The sequence below is a fragment of the Polyergus mexicanus genome, unplaced genomic scaffold (genome assembly GCF_030449975.1).
Source record: "Polyergus mexicanus isolate NDT 795.1 unplaced genomic scaffold, iyPolMexi1.0 SCAF_11, whole genome shotgun sequence".
NCBI lineage: Eukaryota > Metazoa > Arthropoda > Insecta > Hymenoptera > Formicidae > Polyergus > Polyergus mexicanus.
In genome coordinates, this window is record NW_027223331.1 from 6,435,844 (window position 1) to 6,457,801 (window position 21,958).

Below are 21,958 nucleotides of genomic sequence, written 5' to 3' on the forward strand. Positions count from 1 at the left end.
GCATGTATTATTTAAAAATGTTATTTTCCACGTGCACAGCATATATAGGGTGTCCCATCGGATGTTCTTTTAATAGCAGATTCTCTAGCCAATTTCGAGTCGATGTTTCTTTAATAAAAATATCGGGAAAGGTCGTCATTTTTTGCAAGCTTCAAATTTTTATCATCATGTATCTTTATTATTAAGCTTCAAATTAAAATTCTGTTTAACTTTGCTTGAAATTAACCGAAGAGTGTAATTTTACAAAGTTTAGTTTAGCAAAAAGCCTTTCCTTTTCAATTGGTTATAACTTGGAAATTATTGATATATTTCCGCTAAGGAAAGTCTACAAATGATAGCCGGAAAATCTGCTATTAAAAAAAAAGGTCCATTGATTTTGAGACTCCTTATATAGCTAAATAAGATTCACTTGCATAATAATAAAGCATTATTTTTCGATCTTAATCATGATGAGGAAATTTATACATATATTAAAGAAATATGCTTCTCGCATAAGCTCCAAGAACAAAAAATTTATGCATAGATACATTTTTCTAAATCAAAAATTATGCAACGTTCGTATTACGTCAATATACAATGTGCATAATTAAGAACATACGAAGTCTGAAGCCTAACATTGCATGATTAGATGTAAGAGTTTTACATGTATAGATCGATAAATAATGGATGAAAAAAAAAATCTATATAAGACTAGTATCAACCGATACAAAATTATTTAACATTGACTTTAACAAATGGTTATAATATCTTTGATCAATGATCATAAAATGGGTAATGGGCTCTGACATGTAGCAATTCTTCGTGTTGACTATTACACATTGTTGTAAACTGTATACAAATTCGCGTGCAATCAGCATGCAAGTTTAACATATTTCTAATGAATTTCAAGAAGTATACATATAACGCGACCATATGTTCAAATAAATAGCAATGAATATTTGGGTAATAACTATTTATAATAATTCATTTATGGAATAATGCAAAATAAAATTAAAAGCGCATTTTACATTTTGTTATTTAGAATATATAACTTTTTATCATAATCATGAATTTTTTCATTCTTTTTTTTCTTCTTGCATCTACTTTATATAACAAAACACGCATGAGCTTTGAACGAGCATTTTTACGCAAGATTGTACCACGTGTTATCAATCAGAGATAAAAAAAAAATCTTGTATTGCTATTACACATCAGCTTGATGCACATCCTGCAGAATCTAATCAAGTTATCCAAGCGAAGGATCGTATTTGCGAAGTTTCACACTTCATTTCGTGTATTCATATACGTGTCGCGAAACGCACTTTCGGCAATTGCAAGTTTATTTCTACGGATCGTCGATTTTGATTCGCGTCTAGTGCGCGCGACGTTTTAATATTTAAATTACATCAGCGATATAATTGGAAGCACCTCGCGCGGTCTACCAACAGCTGCTTTTTATCACCCAAGGCTGACGGGGAGATCGCGGCTTTTTTTATTTGCTTCGTGATAAGCATTTTTCCGCCGCATTGACATTGCGGATCGCGCGCGCGAGATGTTGCTGCGCGGAATTGCATTTGCGGAGGCGCGTCGTAATTCGGCACGACGCGTCCTTAAGAGCCGCGACAGGACACAGGGCAATAATGGATGCGAAAGAGACATCGCATCGGATGTCTCCCACGATGGATCTCTAACGCGACATATGCGCACGATGATGACTTGTCAATCCACGGAGCAGCCACTGTCCCCCGTTTTTTCAACCTCGTTTGTAAGTTGCGGAAAAATGTAAATTAAAAATTAGGGAAATAATATAGCGGCGCGATAAATAAGATACATGTCTTTTTTAAATAAGAGAAGCGTCCACATGTAATTTCATGTATATTAAGCTGTTATTGCCACCGGTTACGTCAGCGGGTTGTTGCAGATTGTATGTTCACATCGCAACAAAATTTTCTGATTTTGAAATATGAAATACTTTATTCGAAAGTTTTGCATTCTCAGATAGAGTCTGTATTAAGTTGAGTGAAAATCGCAATTGCTTTGCTCAACGCAATATGAAATTTCCATTTATATGTCGAAATAAACAATAAGCAAACCAGTTTCTCCTATTCTATAAAAATTGTTATTCACATCTCGAGGAGATCTCTTTAACTCACATCTAAATTTAGTTATTAATCACGTTAAACTCATTTAGAGTACGAAATACAGTGCACGATCAATGCTCATCGATTGGTATACATTCGAGGTAGATGAAAGATACACGTGTGATTATTTCGCGAAGTTAAAAACCAGAGATCTTTAAATATCTTATTTATCATTACTTAGAGAATTTGCCGTGAATAATATGCTTCTGAATTTTAATATTCGTTCCACCTTTCGAGAATAGGTATTGAAGAGTTTAAAATAATTTGCTGTCGAATATATCTCTCAACGTTTGAGGATTTTTCAGTTTTCTTTTTTTTACCTGTAAAAATTCTCTTTCCTTTAGTTACGCCGTCAGAATTATTATTTATTACTGAAATTATTAGATTTTGCACGTATTTATATTTATATTTAAAGTATGTGCTTTAAATATTTTCTGCTTTATTTTTACACATCGTATGCGTGAGTAGCTTTCGCGATCGTCTATGCTAATCTTGAAGGAAATCATCGATTGTGGGTAGAGTCGGCACAGATCGATTATCTGTTTTATGACATTTTCACGTTTCGCGTTTTCCTAGCGTAGAATATAGCATTGTTTCTCGTAACCTTGCGCCACGTTGCGTTGCTAAAGTCGCCCAAGAAGATCGGAAAGTGAAATTGACGACGAAGCACTAACGAGCCTTGACTGACGTGTAGAAAGAAAATGTGCAAAATGCGTCTCGGGCCACTTCCGATCGCGCAGCTGCACCATGTCCATTATGATGTTGAAGTTTGTTCATAAATATCTTCCGCAAACTTACGTAACGCCCGTATTTTAGCTTCTTTCTAGACTTTATTGATCGTGCCCCGTGTAAATCAAAACGAAACGCGTCGCGTAATTAAAGTCGTCTCTGACGTCCCAACTCTTGTCGATAACGATATGATTCTATATACGTGTCTATATGTGTTAGTGACTATAGTTGCAGTGTAATCGCGATTAAAATTATCACCGTATACTTCGCGCTGATATGATATCGATGACGGATTATCAAGAAAAAAGAAATGGATTGTTGTAAAATTGACAATTATCAGGTTTATGGTATCTCTCTGACTGTTCCTACAAAATAAATCATCTGTTTTATCTATTCTAAATATAATAAATATCTAAATCTATTCATTATTTTTTTTAATAAGATTGTAGCCTTTTAATTTTTAAAATTATATATTTAAAAATGGCTACGCTGAATTTAATTCCTGAAATTAAAATCCGTATCGATCTTTCAAGCATACGCGTTGATAAAATCAAAGCGATCTTTGTCACGGCGCGGAATACGAATATGGTAGACAATGTTGTTGTAGGAACAGTCGAAATGACTGTGCTGTCTGGAGTCAGTGTCCTGAAATAAACTCGGTAAAACCGGAAGACGAGCAAAATGAACGCATCCGCCAATGCGTTACCGGCCTAAATAAGCGCGATGACTTAAATACGTGTATCTTTTACGTGCATTTAGGGGTTCGGTAATTGCGAAACCTTCCCTTCAAAAATAATACGCATTTATTTTAGCTCTATCTATGACATGCAAGAAGAAAAATTTACTTTGTTCCGTGCTCTCTGAAAAATCATACATCTATACAATTCAGGTGTAAAGTTTACTTAAGTCACAATATATTGAATCATTGAAAAGTTTATTTTCGAAATTAAAAAAATAATTTTATAGGGAAATCTCTTTCTAATCTTTTTAAAAGCAATTTATAAAAAAAAGGATTGATTAAAATAGCAAAAATAATCTCTCGAATTTTAAAAAGATTTCTCCTACTTTGATTTAAAACGGTCAATATTTAATTTCAGGAAAGCGAGGCGATATCGCTCGTCGCCACAGCGTCCAAGCTGGCCACCGTGGAAGATGTGGGTCCAAAGCGGCCCGAAGGCCCCATCCGACCATCCGCCGCCTCCCTAAAGGTTTCACCCACGACCAGGGCGACTCTCCAAGCATTACGGTCACCGAAGAGCAAGCTAGTCATCCCCGTTAGTACTCGCGATGTTGAGACCATCACGGGTAAGATAGAAGATATATATTTTTTATATACGTACCAGCTGTGCGCTGCTTGAACGATGCTGTGGGACAGTGTTCAAGGTTCTATCAATTTTTTTCACCGGGTATCTGACTATATTAGTTACACAATCAAGAATCACGATATCACGTATGTAAATATGTTTATAATTTTAAACGGATCGATTATTAAATACAGTGAGAACGAATTTTATCGTTTTCGAATAAATAAGAATATTTTTTAAAGAAATTTCCGGCTTGATCTTATGATCTTTTGAATATTTCGGCAAACAGTATGCGCGCGGATTTACTACATCTGACGTTGTAAGCGTACGAGGAGAAACTGTCTTTGACGGTGCTAGTACGAGGAGTTTTATAAAGTGCTCTACGGCTTACCTGTTCCAAGCCTTATGGTGTTTCCCATTGGCTTGAGCTAAATGATGATTACTCCTGCCCGGCGGATAATACGCCACGCTCCATTCTCATCATCATGATCGTCATCATCATTATCGTTATAGTCATCATCATCATCATCATAAATTTTTGTCTTCGTCAGCATCATACTCGTAACCATCATCATCATCATCATCATCATCATCATCATCATAATCATCATAGTGACTAGAAATGATGATTGTCGTTGCAATTATTTTTGTTATCGCAAACATGTGCAAATACATATCTTTCATACACTTCGTATTGATTGTGACACCTGAAAATGCTTTCAATAAAATTCTCGGAACAGCTTTCAAATGAATAATAATTATATTTCGCGATCTGCGTCTAAAATATCGAGAACACTTTAATGCAGATCTTGAAATAGGCGACCTACAAAGGGCTAGAGCTTCGTTAACGTTTCTAAAATCTAAGCCAAGATGTGTCATCGCTTTGTGCACTTTTGAAAAGATCTGAGTATAATTTTTTTTTTTTCCTTCTTCATTGATCGGGTCATAGTATTTTTCGATCAATCAATATTTTCGAACTTTTAGATTATATGCGAAATTTTGTATCGACGATTTAGCTGATACGTTGGCGGAAAAGTTCCTCATACGCGAAATTAAGATTTATACTATTAGGCATATACTAGTTTATTCTCGTCGTTTATTCACGTTTTCTTGACATCGTGTAGTTTGCCAGCAACCTTGTTGAAGTTTCTGCTATATTAGTGAAGATTTAAACTGATCGATCGCTTGTTCTGAAATATGTTTTTATATTTTAGGAACTGAATAACAAATTTTTTTCTTTTAATAAATTATTACCTTTGGTTTATGCGCGTATCAAAAGAGAACCATTATAATAATTATTTTTAAAATATATTTTTGTATATGGTTATTTTAAAGAAGATCTAAGAGAGAGAGAGAGAGAAAGAGAGAAGAAATATCAATTAGAAAAAAAAAATTAAAAGATTAATTAAAGATTAATTATATGTAGAAAAAGTTCTATGAATATATAATTCTTAAATTTATCTTTTGACACAAAGATTTAATTTTTTAATTAGATTTGTTCTGGATAAATGATTCGATCGCGGGAATCGAAATTGGACAAGCTCCAACTGGTCGCTGCTATTTTCCTCCATCGCCACGTCCATTCGAACGAGTTGTTCGACGGCTCGCAACTCAAAAAGAACGTTTGCCGAGTTCGCGAACGATCGCCATCGATGATAGATCGCGAGGAGTTACGTTTTGTCGCGTAATCGCCGAAAATAAAAATTGCCGGACACCAGTGTCGTTCACTGTGAATTAGAGGACATAGAGCACGTGACGCGATCAATATTGTCGATTACGCCATCGATTTCGCCATAATTCTGCGCATCGATAAGGTGTACTCTCACGAACGTCTTACACAACTTAAACAATTCTTCACAGCTGTCGGGATAAAAGAATTTACAAACGGAGCCGCTTACATATATGACTCATTGCAAAATGCACTCGATGGATTATTGGATCATATGTTGCTATTTATCGATCACATTAATATGAAACACGGCCCTTTCTCCTATTTGCTACGTTATATAAAAGAAAGACTGACTTGAATACTAACGTGCTACATAATTCGTAACGATAAGAAATTTTATGAATTAATTCGTAAGGGAAAGTTATATATATATTTGTAGGAAAGAAAAGGATTCTCTCTTTGTAAATTTTGCGAGACATTTCGTATCGTTACACTCACAAAGCATATACACTATCGGTTATTAAGCAATCCGTATAAACGTCTCGGAGGTCGTTGTCTCGGGAGCTAATTACGCAAATCTCTTGGCACGTCGATTTTCAATTCGATCGGACAATTTGGGAGCTCGCGAAAGTCGTGAAACTTGATCGTCAATGCCTCATGGTGGATCATCGCCAGTTCGGGTTTACGTAATTCATAAGTTTCGGGGATCGAATTTCTTGAATTTCGTGGACAGCAAATTCGAGCTTGCATAATTCAACACGCATAACATCTTAATGAAGACGATAGAAGGACGGGGAATTTGGCCCGTGCCGGACGTGGGATTATGTACCTAGGCGGGAAGGAGATGAGAAGGCCCAAGGGCCCGGCGAAACTCAAAGTCATTCTCGAGAAGCGTGAGGCTGTGCTTAGCAAGTGGCGAGATGGTAGGATATTTGCTCGTAGTATTCTTATTCGAATTTTGAATGCGAATTATCAATTCTCCCGTTATCAGCTGGATATCGTTTCACACCGTTGAGCGAAAAAATAAAACGTTATCGAGAAGCAAATTGAAACAAAGCCAGGATTTATTTAAAAAAAAAATATATATATATTCTAATTATTTTGATTACGAGATTTTTTGTAAATTAATAACTGATCGATTCGATTAAGTATAATTAATTACTATTTGTGTCGATTAATTATTAATCATGTAAATGAGTAATAATTTATTGCAAATTATTATTTAAATAATTTATTATTAATTGATGATAAAAAATATTTACATAAAGTATATATAATGTCATATATTTACATATTTGTAACTGATTTGTGTTTGTATTCAAAATTTATATTGCATATAAATATATAAGGTGTTTAAAAAAAGGGTAAAGTATTTTAAGAAGATTTAATATGCCCAAGACTTTTCGACTTGTTTTTGAACATATTAAATTTCCTTAAAATATTTTACCCTTTTTTTTTAAACACCCTGTATACTGCATATAATTTATACTGTTTTTAGATTTGCTAATAATATGAATTTTGTGGAAATATATATATATATATATATATATATATGAATATGACATATAATTATATGCATAAAATTCTGATATTAAAACGTATACATTTTTTCGCTTATATATTACCAATGCGATCTACAGTTGGTAACGATATTAAATATCTATTATCTTCTGCAGTGTGCATGTCGGTGAATTATCTTCTTACGTGAGATCGCCGATATGTGGCAGCACGTACTCTGCATTCGAACTATTTTCATCACGTGGCCAATATCTTCCTGCGTATCAAGAAGATCGGATTTAATCTCGTAATCAAGCATTTTAAATTAATGAATATTTGTCTCTAGTCACAAAATATATAAAAGAGAATTGCGGAATAACAGGTACAAAATTTATATTTTAAATTTCTACGCTTTATGATTTTTTTTTTTTTATTAAAACATCGACAATATTGGCTGTAAAACATTGATGGAAAAGAAATTATTTAAGATTATTAGACAAATAATTTGCGAGACAATATTATGTATAATAAAATGTTATCGTATAATTGATGCTAGTAAATCGCGAATAAAGCTCTTTATTTCCGCACAAACGCTTTACTCGTGTAATTCGTTCGGGAAAGATATGAATGTGCGAATGTAAAACATTTTGTGTAATCTCGATTAATTATATATTAGAATACTTTATCCACTCGCCGTTCATCCGTTGATTATGAATCTGGCGCGCGAGAAGAAGAATATTTTACTCGGGCATTTTTAAAGATCATTATATCCTTGTTCGACATATTCTCAATGCGCATGTAACTCCCGTGTATGAATCTCTCTGCCAGATACATATGTAAGTCCTACATGCGCGATCCAGTTTCCATAATTCAATTCGAACGAGGGTGTTGTGAACTGCCTGCACGAACTTAACTGTCTTTCATTAATGTAATCTGGGAAATATTTTTTTGTTGAAAAGAGCGCGTGGCTCGCGCTCGACTTCACCGAACAATCGTGGAGGCGACTGATAATCTGAAACGTCATCTCGATTATGTGTTAAACCGCGATAACTCTATATGGCTCGAGGCTCTTCTCCGCCACGGGTCATCTCTATCTCACGAGAGACGAGTGCATCGAAAGTACAAAGTTCAGGCAAAATGACGAGGCGCTTCTCGATCCAGTCAGTACCAGCAGTTGCGAGAAATTGCACAAATTATACCGTGTTTTTCCTGAGAAAAAGAGAGGAAATTTTTCTTCGGTCGCCATGATACGTTTTACCGCTCCGTGACTGCCAAGACGATCTCTCGAATCGCATATAATGTCAGGTTAGTAGTGTTAATTCTAATTGTCGAGGACCTCGAATGCTTACTTATTCCAAGCCAATGAATCCAAAAGCGATTTCACGATATTGTGTAATATTGTTGTATAATCGCGGTCTAGCTGCATCGAAAAATTTTAATTACATTTACAAAATCTATCTTTTCTTAGAAGAAAAATTAAACATATTAATTAAAATATCATGATCTTTATATTGAATTAAATTTGAAGTACATGAATATTAAATGAATTATAAGATCTTTAACTGTGTGTGACATTTGATTTTAGAAGACACCGTGTTTAAAATCTTTGGAGAATCTGTTATTAGAGTTTGCTGCATATACAATATCTCGATGCATCAGCTTCAAAGTGCATCTACATGCGAGCTTCGCGCGTTTATGCTCTTTCTCCATTGAAGGGCTTCTCTCCGTTTGCGGCTAACCGCGAATCCCTCCTCCTTCTGCTGTACCGTAAGGAACTTTTTGTCACCCAGGTCACGCACACTCATCTTACATCGCAGATCGCGGATAGAAGATTTTAGCGCACGGTGTACAACATGACGCGCGCTATATGTTGAAATAACTTTACAATATACAACGGAAATATAAAGGAAATACAATTGTAACAACGGTATATGTATATCTTGTGTGTTATGTGCGTGCATTCAAAATAATAAAACCCTAATTAGGCAAGTATAAAATTCACACTTATACTCTCACATTGTATGAAATTGACGAAATTTTTCGTACTCTTCTCTATTATATCATTTCTGTAAAAACGAAATGCTTATCGAATGTTCTATCATGTAAAAAATTCGTTCCTTCTTGTTATTTATTACGCTTCTTCTCATGTGTATGACATCAATTATTACGTCAAGGCTATTATTAAATCACACTGTCACCATCTTGACTCGAGCACAACATGAGTGACGGCGGAGAGAGTGATATCGACGAAAAGATGCGTACGCATTCATCGCATCGTAATTTTAGCATGCACGTTACGGATCGCGAGATAACGTCGTGTATGCGTTCATGATGTATATATAATTATGTACGCTCGCGAGTATGCGCGCGATTTAAAGCGGAACGGCAATTTGCAGCGCGCGCGTAATTGACGCCTTCGTACTTAGTTACGCTATAGTGGATGCTGCTTGATTGTTACAGATGTATGCAGCGGAGAAGAGCTACCAGAAGTCGAGATAATCAGTCTGTTGGAGGAGCAAATACCGAGATATCGTCTTCGAGCCGATACCTTAACGCAATTTCAAGGTGAGCTGTCTGCTTTTCTTCTTTTCTCTCCTCTTGAAGCGTCAGCGAAGAAAAAATAGATTGTTGTTAATATAAACAGCGTTATAAAGAGTTTTATTGGAAAATCAATTTCCCCGGCATTTTATTTGAAAATATATATCTTCGTGGTGATCTACACACTTTTTTAAATATTGTCGCATTGAATTCATATCACATGATTTATCCATCGCAATAAAAGGTAACTGCAATAAATATGTCGATAATGATCGATGAATCTATCAGATAAATTTGGCAAGTTACATCAACGTCTCGTGTCAATTAAATTGACGAGGAAAATATATATTTACTCATTTTGTATAAACGTTATTCTCGCAAAGAGAAAAACATCTCTCGACATAATTTTATCGATCATTTCTAATATGATGACGCCTGTGATATGAAAGAGTACACATTGAACACACGATATTGAAAATCTAAATGAATGAAGAGAACCTTTTTACATGCTAAAAGGGGTGCAACTCGTACGCGATCGAATATCGTTCATCTTAATTAAACAAGGAAGCCTGTTACGGCGATTGTACCCATAGAAGAAAAGTTTCACAACGTCATTGTACGAAACACCGGGGTTTCATATATACTGAAAATAAGGGTTTCCTCAAGCACGTTAACTTCGCGCTATTAACAGTTATATATAGACGTTGATATAACTTGCCGAATTAATTTCATAGATTCATCGATCAGCTGATCATTATCGATATATTTATTGCAGAGTTATTTTTTTATTACCATAAATAAATTTCACGTAATGTGAATTCAATGTAATAATTGCAAAATATCTGCGCCAAAAATAAGAAAAATTTCACGTATAAAAATATGTTTGAATTAAAATGAGCGTAGAAATAAAAAAGAAGTGTAGAAAAAACTTTATTCGCCTATATATTATAAAGAAAGTGAAAAAAAAAACACACACACACACACACACAAAGTACGTAAAGCATAAAGAATATCATTATTTACGCATCCTTTTTCATGAATGCATTAATTTGATCATAGTGGCCCGTATCGTGTGTTCCGTCAATAAAACGAAGCCCTAAAAGGCGCGCCTCCCCTCCAGGGCCGCGCCTAATGTACGCGTGTATTTACTAATTAGCTACAGCACATTTAGTTCGTCTCGCGCGCGAATTATAACACGCGAACAATGTGCGTTTTTTTTTTTTTTTTTTTTTTATTCGTCTTCGTAGAACGGATATGATCATCGCATTAATTAGCAAGCTAATACATTGCCCCCGTGTACCATATACTATGTTCTATCATAATATGCAGACCGAGGCGCTTAACACATTTTTCAATCTCCGTTGCAACGGACGGGCAAATTAGATTGTTGCGCTTGAATTCGGAGCATGTCGATTCTCTGTAGAATTTAGATTAGGCCGATTACGGTAAGACGTTAAAAGAAGCGTATTGCATGTTATTTATAGGGTACGAGAACGCCGATTGGTTTATTCCGTCACCTGCGCTCAGATCGGAGGACGTCGATTTGAAATTATCGCCGGATCAGATCCGGGAGACTCTTAACTACTTCAGTAAGTGCAATTTATTTATCGATGTTTGTGTGGAGTTTTGTCTGTAGATGATATAAATGTAGAAAATAAAATATTTAAATCAAAATCGTTTGAGGGAAGCAGAGAGGCCGCAAATACAATTCGCGATTATTTTATCTTGTACCAATTAAGAGTAATTTTTTTAATACTTTAATATAAAAGCCCGAGTGTCTATATGCACTGTCGGTACAAAAATGGAATTTTTTTTTTTTTTATTATTATTATTATTATTATTACTAAGGTAATATTTTGAGATTCGTAATTGCGTTATTCGTAATCTGATGCGCTTACGCAATTACAATCTAATTATACCGTATTATCGTAGCCATTAAAATGTAATAGCGAGAAATTGAAAAACAAGAAAAACGGAAATGAAGGAAGTAAGAGATCCATCAATCGTATACGGCGTAGAGATCGTAATGTTAATGCAATAAGTCGCTTAATCGAAAATATCGTTGACTCGCTCGCGCGAGTGCAATTCCACGATGCGTGGAAAGTGCACAGAAAGACGAAGAAATAAATACATCCTGCTAAACGAGATGGAAAAATGAAGTATTATCCCCGGGCATTTGCATGTATGTCCAGGTGTTGAAATCGCGCGACGCTATTATTATAATTCGCGGAACTTACAGATCGCGCGCGAGAGATTTCGCGGGTTATCTTTCGTAAAACGTGAGGAAAAAAGAAGAATAGCTTGACACGATTTTCCCGCACGAGCGAAGAATTACTCGCTACGCGATTGCGGGTGCAAGTGTCGCGACGAGATATCTCGCGTGTCACTGATTACCGTGTCTCTTTACATTCTTAAAACACACACACAAAAGTAATGCCACGATTTTATTTTCATTTACATGCTCCAGATACCGCGTAGAAGAATAACATCTGATTACCGAACGATCGCATTGTACGCTGTGAAATGACGTTTAATAGAGAAAATTTGATTTGTGTCACGCGCGTAAATTCATTTTCTCCGCGAAGAGAATTGTTCGTGGAAAAGGGGTTCTCGAAATATTAATATATTCTGTTTTTCACATAATACGTATGTATTCTATTTAAATATCAAGGTGTTAAATTGCAGAAAAATTGGCGCACTATATTCGATTCAGAATTTTATTCATAATATTATACGAAATATATACACAAACAGATCTATTTTTTAAATGACGTTTAATTTCGCTCAAAACTGATATTCTCCTTGGCAGTTTAAGGGAGATAAATCATTGCGACCTTTCGGTTCCTTTACGGAACACCTCGTTTCGCGGAAGGAGTCGATATTTATGCACAGTCAGGTCAGATATTCTTATGACTATCGACGAATACGGGAGAGAATGGTATCTAAGATGTACCAGTCTATTTAGTAATTGGTACGCGAAAGTATCTCCCTTTCTCCCTATCTCTATCATTCATCATTAAGCCTTTCGTCTGTCTCGTTTCTTCTCACACGTTATACGTCTATTTATTAAATGTCATCGACATAACAAAATATATTTTTCTATTATAATTAAAATTATAAAATCATGAAAAAACTCAGGATTAATAATACGTGTATAAAAATACATATAAGGATATGATATTACAGATTTGTGTAAATTATGTTATTTTTCTTGTGTAATTTTAATTATAATAGAATTTCTAGAATTTTAATTATGATATAATTTCTATATTTATTTTGTAAAGATAATCAGAATTGTATATCTCATTGTATACAATGTGTATATATATATATATATACCGATTTATAAATACATTTATACAATACATACGCTTTTAACGATGCAGTCTATTTTAAAATAAACAATATACGGAACCAATAATACAGAAAATGAGAGAAAACGCAATAAAAATAGAGACACGCCCGATATCAATTAGATTCATTAGCAAGTACTTAGTATACTTCGTATTCTCTTTCGTTAATCATTTATTCAATTGTTTTTACATCTCGTATAATGACATGTAAAAAGAGAAATATAATATCTCATTTTGTTTTTGCAGATATTTCAATAATCGTAGAGGATATAATTAATACTTAATGCAATCAAAAAGACAATAAAAAATATTTATATATTTTTGAATATATTAACTCTCTCTCTCTCTCTCTCTCTCTCTCTCTCTCTCTCTCTCTCTCTCTCTCTCTCTCTCTCCCCTCTCTTACTATCTCACATAGGATTTAATTATATTATTATCGGAGGCCACCCCATTTACATAACTAATCACCATTTTCCGTGTTATTGCCGAAGATAATAAGAGAGAATCCTCTCACAATCGCGGGGTGGAGGAAGTACGTGCGAGATTTCATTGTTAGCGCGACACAAGCGTGTCGCGTTCTCTTTTTCTTATTATATTTTGCATGTACATTGCCATTTCCTCGAGCACAGTGCAAAACTATTCACCAGACGGAAGGAAAATGATACGCCAGTTTCTTTTCTGCTTCTTTTTTTTTTTCCCCCTGGTTCCCACGACAACTCCCTCATTCTTGTTTTCTGACATTGCGCGTGATTTCACCGTTCAACCTTTCGTCGCATCCGATGTAGAAAGTTGTTGGCAGGTTCGTCATTTAATTGTACTATTCAGTATCGGTTGTTATCCCTCCTCCCCTTTCTCCATTTGTTTCTCCGATCGATTCGAGACGCCGTTTTTCTCATCGGCTGTAGAAACAAGGAAGTCAAATATACTTCTTAATGTTGCGACGTATAAAATATAGCAAATATATTAATACGTTTATTATGCGGTTAATGATTTTATTTCATTACCTGTCATTCAATCATTAAACCGCGAAGATGTTCCGCGGTTTTTTGTACAGCATTCTTTTTCCAGTAATAAAGTAAAATCAGCTTCGAGAGTTCTTTAATGATAGGAATAATGGATTTCTCCCGTATTGCATGAAAGATGTTATTTATATTAGAGAGTATACATATATTTATATAAGAGATAATATGTCCAAGAGTCCAAGATGTACATTGAGTTTAATATAATTGCCTTCGATTACTCCTCTGCTCCAACATTTTTCCTCTAATCTTTCATCAAGAAGATTAATGTGCTTTATTTATAGATTTTTATATAATTGTATAGACATAATTGGTCATATTTCTATTCACTAAGTATTAGAAAATCATTAACTGCGTTGTGTGTGAAGATATTCCAAAAAATTTAATTCAAAAACATTGCGGGCCGTTTATACCAATATCGTTACACGTGATATAAGATCTATCTCTTTAAAAATTTCTCCTAAAGTATTTAAGTGAGAAATAAAATGTAAAATATTAGCTTTTGTTAGATAACATATTATTTATTAATAAAAATATTATCTATTAACGAATATTATTTATTATTTATTAATAAATGTATTAATAAAAATATATCTCTCTTAGTGAGCGATGATATTTTGCACTTTAAGGATTGCAACTACCCGTTAGATCGTCCAAGCAAAGAGCAATGCTTTCTCAAGGAATATCTTACAAGCGGGCTCACGGTATCCTGAAATATCATCTCCTGAAAATGTCGGAAATGTCCCACCCGTACTTAATATTCCCGTTTATCATCAATCGTCGAACAATTCGACAACGCAATTCGCATTCCTTTTGCCAATCACGATTATGCACGAAAGGATTATTGCCTCTATAACAACTCAATATACGAATCAGTTTTTTGACTCATTGTCAAATATTTTACATAGCAATTGCGCATTTAATAATAAAATTATGTAACGTATGATATTATATCAGGCTGCTGGGAAAAACAAAAAATCGATCAGAATGTTAGATATATAATATTGTACTTTTAATATAAATATGATGGATGAAGAAATTCTTGGAGAGGGAGAGAGAGAGAGAGAGAGAGAGAGAGAGAGAGAGAGAGAGAGAGAGAGAGAGAGAGAATCGTGACCACCTGAAATAATTAAAAACGTTATACCTTTCAAAGTGATCAGTTCCCCCCCCCCCCCCCTCCCCCCGATACAATACATAATATGACGTAGAGTAAACCTTGATCTAATTCTATCCTATGTGACATGTCGCCGTTCTCGCCGCATTCGTACACATCTACGCATATCTTTTTGCACGTATTCTCACAATTTTACGTTTATATCCGAGTTCTTTTAACGATAATTATAAATATTTAATTTTTTTGGATTTTACACGTTTTCGATTCTTCGAAAGAGTACAAACAAGCGATATGTTACATACGAATTGAAATATCCTGGATTGTAAAAAATTATTCTCATATTTAGCACGCGATAGATTGATATCGCTCGTTAAATTTACACGCTTCGAAAACAACGTCCGTAATCTTATCACCGCCGGCTCGTTCGAGGGTGATCGCGATCGATTGGAGATCAACGAGCGGATCCTCGTTTAACGAAGCTTTCCTCGCTCGTGCTATCCACCTCGCACACGTTCAACGCACTCGTCGACGAACTGGTAGGCAGGAACGGGCTCCGCCAATCACGTGGCGCGACACTTCAAAACGAACGCTCGCCGGCCGCTTCACGACCGCGTGCAGCTCAGTCACGCTCGTGCAGCCGCGACGTTCGCATCGTCGCGCGCTCGTGCCGCCGACTTTGTCACGCCCGATCTCGTTCGCGAGGTTAGGCGCGCGACGACTTTCGCGAGCCGCGTTCCCGTCCAGGGTGCGCGAAGAGACGTTTGACGCAGCGAGGAGAGCGCGTCGTCGGTACACGGTACGGTCGAGCATGCGCGACAAGAGCCGTTCTCCGGTAGTTGCCGCCCGTATCCGGATTCTGCAAGATCTTACCCCGCTCGTGCGCGCCACGGAGCGACGAGATTCCCTGCCGCGAGATGCGTCGCGGCTCGACCGCGTTATCGTCGACGCTCGAGCATCGTTGATGACCTCGCAACGGGCGTTCTACCAGCGCGCGCGAACGGAAGCTGGATTACGGAAAATCTCGTAGCTTAACTCGATCTCGAACAATCCGGTGTGGTGCCTAGGTTAGGTCGCTCTGGAAGCAGGAAATTGGCCACAAACGGATCGAGAATCCGCTCTTTTCCATCACCGTACGTACACGCACATATACGTGCCTTGAAGACGAATTATCACTTCCGTCGAGAGACTCGCCGTCACGTGCTCGTGATATTCGAGATTAAACGAAATGTGAAAGAGTTCCACGAAGTGGTGAGGAATTGGAATCGAATAATACATTTACGAGCGAGAAAAACATCGAAGAATCATCGCCGAGAGCAACGATTGGCAACTTATCTTACTCGTAAATTTCTTTTTCATTAGATTTTATTAATCATGACCATGAAACACAGTCAACTTTCCTATAAAAGTTGCTGCTTCGAAATTGTCATTATACTTTTTTTTTTTTTTTTTTTTTATGTATATAATCGTTTTATATTTTATAGAAAGCACGTTTAAATATATATATATATATATATAAACGTAATAAAATATAATTTAAATTTGATTTAGAAAATATTAAAATTTTGTTTTTATATATATATATATATATATATATATATATATATAAACGTAACGTGCGTGAAAATAGATTTTGCATGAAAAATAGAGAGAATAATCGATTTTTTTGAAATATATATATATATTTCAAAAAAATCGATTATTCTCTCTATTTTTCACGCAAAAAATTTATTTATTTATAAACGGGAAAGAAATCTCTTTAATATAAAAACAAAAATTTAATATCATTTTCTAAATCAAATTTAAATTATGTTTTATTTCCGCGTGCGTTACGATTCATAAGGATCGAATCTCAGGGGTGGGGTGGGGGGGGGAAGGGGGAGAGATAATTGCAGAGGATAATGACCTTCGCTCTGAAAATACGAAAGGATCATCGGACGATCTTTCACCCGGACGGCGATGCAGTTTTCCATGAAGCACCTCTATTTTCGTCCCGTCATTCTTGGGTAGCGATCGTGAAAGTGCGGCCTTGAGTCTCACAGGGGACGACCTAAAAACTCTTTACCTACCTACCCTATCCCTGGATAATTTGTTCCCTCGAGAATGTTGCTTTACATTCGTGCAAGGACTCGGAGACGCAGTTTGCGTTTTTTTTTTTCCCCTCTCCTTTTTCCAGACACGGCGCGGTTATTAATAAAACGAGATTTAAGCATTGTTACCCGTTAACGCGAGGAGTCCGCTGCACCCGCCGGCCGCGTAATGCGTAATTAAGGTTGCACACGTCAATATCGTTCGCATCCGATGCCGTAAATTGGTATCGATCGGTCGAAGTTCCGAGATGAAGTTCCTCCGATCCTAATTGATTTTTAGTATTTGTGATTGACTCGAGTGATCAAGAATTTATTTGCCACGTAAAGATCGATATTGCCAAATATTTTTATATTCTCCTTCTATATATACTTTTATTCCCCCATTACGTATTACATCGAAGTTGAAGTAACGCGTTACTTAACAATATTGTCAGCCGCAATGGCTGCATATATTTACATTCCCATTAGCATTGTTATCACGTGTAAAAGGAAAAAAGTTACGAATTAATAACGCATGTGGCAATAAAAAAATCCTCTTTATAAAATTCTTTTTATATAATAATAATAATAATAATAATATATATATATATATATATACAAATATTTATATAAATATTCATTATAGTCTGCTTTGCATTTATTTCTCAAATATACTGTTAGAGAAAGTAGAAAAATGTAATTGTATACAATGTGATTATATGTACCGTATATGGTGCTCGGACACAACGTCTTATCAGGAAGTTTTTACCGATCTATCGCCGTTTAATTCCCTGTTTAATGCGTGTCGATTACACATGGATTTAATCACTAAATAAAATATTTTCGCCGCGCGATATTTCGCGTTCTTTATCCTCCAATTCACTTTCAAATACGCGAGATCGCTATCATCGGTAATTCCATCGTTCACGATCTGTGATCTCTACCTTGACACATGAGTTTTGCGCATATAAACATGTATTATGCGCGCGATACGCGACGCGATGTCAGCTGTATTTTTTTTTTTTTTTATCCGTATCACTTTAATCTTTGTATAAATACTCGTTCGGTCTATGCTATTTGATACAATTCCTAGAATGTCGTTGGACAACGTAGTTTGAAATTATTTTTAGAATTGTACGACGTTTATACTCTACTATACTGCGTATAGTGAATAAATTTTCTCCGTGCATGTAAATATCATACATATATTCTACTCATTTGTAAATTCATGGGAGAGTAATCGTCTTTTTCGCATGAAATTATTGTTCTCTTGCAATTATTGCGCAATGAGATGCGACGATAACGATTAATAGAGTATATCGTTCGCGATCGTAACGGGACACGTAAAATTTATCCGATACGGATCTAGTCTAACGAAAATAATTTCTGGAAATAATTTCTTTTCGCGCTTTTTTTATTATTATTATTATTATTATCATTATTATTATTATTATTAAAGATACGCGTAGCGGATGTAATTTTGATCGGACATCTGCCTCGAAGAAAGCGGATTTTTCCTTCGCCTCCCCTTTGTACTTTCTCCGGTTTGCGCTGTCCCTAAATATACGTGCATGCATCGGCAGTTTCGAGAAACGAATCCGTAACGAAAAACTAACTCGTCCCGCATTCGAGCGGCGAATGCGTTCTTCGCCGACACGATTTCCTCGATTTAGGGCGATCGATCCGCTGGACTGAAATTATCGCAAAAGGGGATCGCTCGATACCGTTCGTTATACCCTGTACACGCGGTTGAATATACATATAAGTACTCGTTTCTCTTTGAGATTATACTTTATGAGTATATCCGTTCATCATTAATACCAGGAACTTCATATTGTAATTTCACGAATAACAGATATTAACGAAATCTTTTCAATCGCAAATCATTTTATGATTAATAATATATATTATTGTGCAATTGGGGCACTTTCGAAGAAGAAGAAATAAGACTAATTATCAAAGTTATTTTTACTAATATTTACATGAATTTTCTATAAAGCCGAAAATGAGATTTTAGATCTCTAATAGATTCTTTTTAATAGAGAGAGAGAGAGAGAATATTTTTAAAATATTTTACTTGACGATATAGTTGCGTACACGTTCTTATATTTAGAATTAAATATAATATATTAGAACGATCGACTATAAAAAAAGTTTTTTTTTTTTTTTTTTTTTTTTTTTTAACTTTGATGCGTCAGGTTTATTTGACTTTCGGCGTCCGCGGAAAGCTTGATACATTTCGTATAAATGCCAATCGGTGACTCACGATATCTCTGGTTATTTCGATGCTCCGTTTTGATAAACTTACGTTTGCTTCTTTCTATCTTCGCCACAATATCGAGAGAATTTTTCTTCCTTTTTAATCAATACTTTACATCTCGATGGACGTTATGGTTGCAGTAGATTATACATAAAAGACCGTAGATTATACATAAAAGATATTTAATTAAAAAAATTCAATTTTATTATAATATAATTATTGTTTTATGAATAAAATTTTATGATATAAAACTCTTGGCTGTCTAATCTTTTACGTAAATCAAGATGACGGCGATTCATTCCTTCGCAGCCAATTTCCAAGCGATTCGTGCTTGTAAAGGACGATTAGTTGAGCGTATTGCTTATCAAGCCTTGAAGAATTTCTAATGCATATTAAAATTAGTTGTTTTATAACTCGAGTCAAGCGGTTTTATCGTATTACGAGTGCCACGCATTCCAAGCACTAAATGTGTGACATTAAATTTTGCGGAGAAATATTTCATTATAAAAAATATTTTGCGATATAAAAAAAGAATTCCAAGAATAAAACATTTTTTTTTCTATTTTTTTATAAATGTCTCGTAATTCCGTAATTTTTTTTTTGGTAATGTATGTTATCGTGGAACTTATAATCCTTGATCTGCGAGTCCTTTTTTATTAGTCTCCGGAAATGATTGACATTCTGATAATAGATCATTGCATCATTTCTTGATTTGCGATCGAGTTAAGCAACTATCGTATATATCGACGGTAAAAGTATAAAAAGTGCAACGATATGAACTAGTTTAATGAGGAAAATATAACTTACGACGTACATGTATGTAGGTTTATACGTGTACGAGCTCCAAAAATTGGATAAATTTATATGCGTTACCGCAAGATTAATATTGATTTCCTGCATTCCCTATAAAGGACTAGATACGCGTGAAAAATTTGTGGAGATGCGACACTAATCGATCAACAAGCGCGTATGAAAAATAAAATTATATTTATTATTGAATGAAAAGAGACCGCGTGACAAATTATCAATTATTCGAAGACAAAAGTGATAACGCAAGATATCTTTTTTTCTTTTTCAAATCAGAAAACAATGACTTATATAAGGAACTGTGTTAGTGATAAATATCCTCGTCTTTTGGATATTTACTGATACATTGTGACATCAAGACTATAATATTGGACCAACAGGACACACAAGATAACGAGGAAAAAATTTCCACAAAGCATTTTGTACAAAGCTTGCTGTTCGAAGGAGCTTTTAGTCTCCCGAAATCTTGATCGTTCATGGACAGGATCATGTCAAGGTCATGAACAGCTCGACTCCTCTTCGTGTGAACAGCGACGCATCTTCGAGCCCTTTACATTCGCCTTCCTGTCAGTATGATGAGGCTACCCCGTCGACCTCGAGAGGAAGAAGTATCGGTTCCATTATCGCTCTCGGCGAATCAACCTTCGATAGTCTCGCATTGGACGTTTCCTACGCCGGTCTTGACGTATCCGGAAGCGATTTTGTCGACTCTGGCAGTAAACGAACGAGATTGAAAGATACATCGCGAGAGAATGCGTCGGATTCGCCACAATTTTGGGAAGATATCGGGGTGGTTGACTATCTCGATAAGAAGCTGGGCCGTCCCGACGAGAGCACACCGGAAGAACGTGTCGCGACACTCAGGGAGATCCTCGCCGAGAGGACAGACATTCACGAGGGCGACGGCGATCTCTCGGATTTCCTCTTCCACGTGGCGCGGACTAAACACGGCAAGATATACATAAGAGTTATCCGGACTCTGCTGTTGAACAGAGGTAAATACTGATTTAAATTGCGCCAAATCTCCATCAATTGCGTTCTTAAATATGCGACGTGTGTCATGATTTTTTATCAAAGGATTATTGCGTATTTGAATCTATTCTTATATTCAACAAATATTTAGCAACTGTCTGATTGTATTAAATTGCTTTATATCTAATTATTTATTAGAAGTATAATATTTAAAGAAAAAATGTTGGATATCAGCATGATTTTTTATTCCGCTATTTTTGACATTTTCAAATTAAAAACATAACATCGAACTTCATTAACGAAATATAATTATCAAACTATATTTTAATATAAAAAGATTAAATAATTAATAATACAAATAATATAATAAAAGATATAAATGTAAGGAACAATCTTTATTTAAAAAATGATTTCACGATATTAAATAAATTACTATTATATAAAAAAAAAAAAATTATTATTTTCTCTTGTTAAAAATTGATAAGAATCTTAAAGAGGAAGTTTCTTCGA

At 35.3% G+C, this 21,958-nt stretch overlaps 1 protein-coding gene across 6 annotated transcripts in view; it reads left to right on the forward strand.

The window, feature by feature from the left end:
- Positions 1–1,233: 1,233 nt before the first annotated feature.
- Positions 1,234–21,958, forward strand: part of Milt (trafficking kinesin-binding protein milt) — a 41,388-nt gene continuing 20,663 nt past the window's right edge. Inside the window, exons 1-4 of one of the 6 annotated variants that reach the window (XM_070304573.1) lie at positions 1,234–1,744; positions 3,947–4,154; positions 9,780–9,884; positions 11,342–11,446. In XM_070304573.1, coding sequence (XP_070160674.1) covers positions 1,532–1,744; positions 3,947–4,154; positions 9,780–9,884; positions 11,342–11,446 — 631 coding nt within the window. In that variant the 5' untranslated portion in view covers positions 1,234–1,531. Of the gene's footprint in view, positions 1,745–3,946; positions 4,155–5,602; positions 6,746–7,852; positions 8,625–8,904; positions 9,087–9,779; positions 9,885–11,341; positions 11,447–16,467; positions 16,683–20,752; positions 21,472–21,958 lie in introns of those variants that run through there. The other 5 variants (XM_070304576.1, XM_070304575.1, XM_070304577.1 and 2 more) reach the window with 5 other exon arrangements.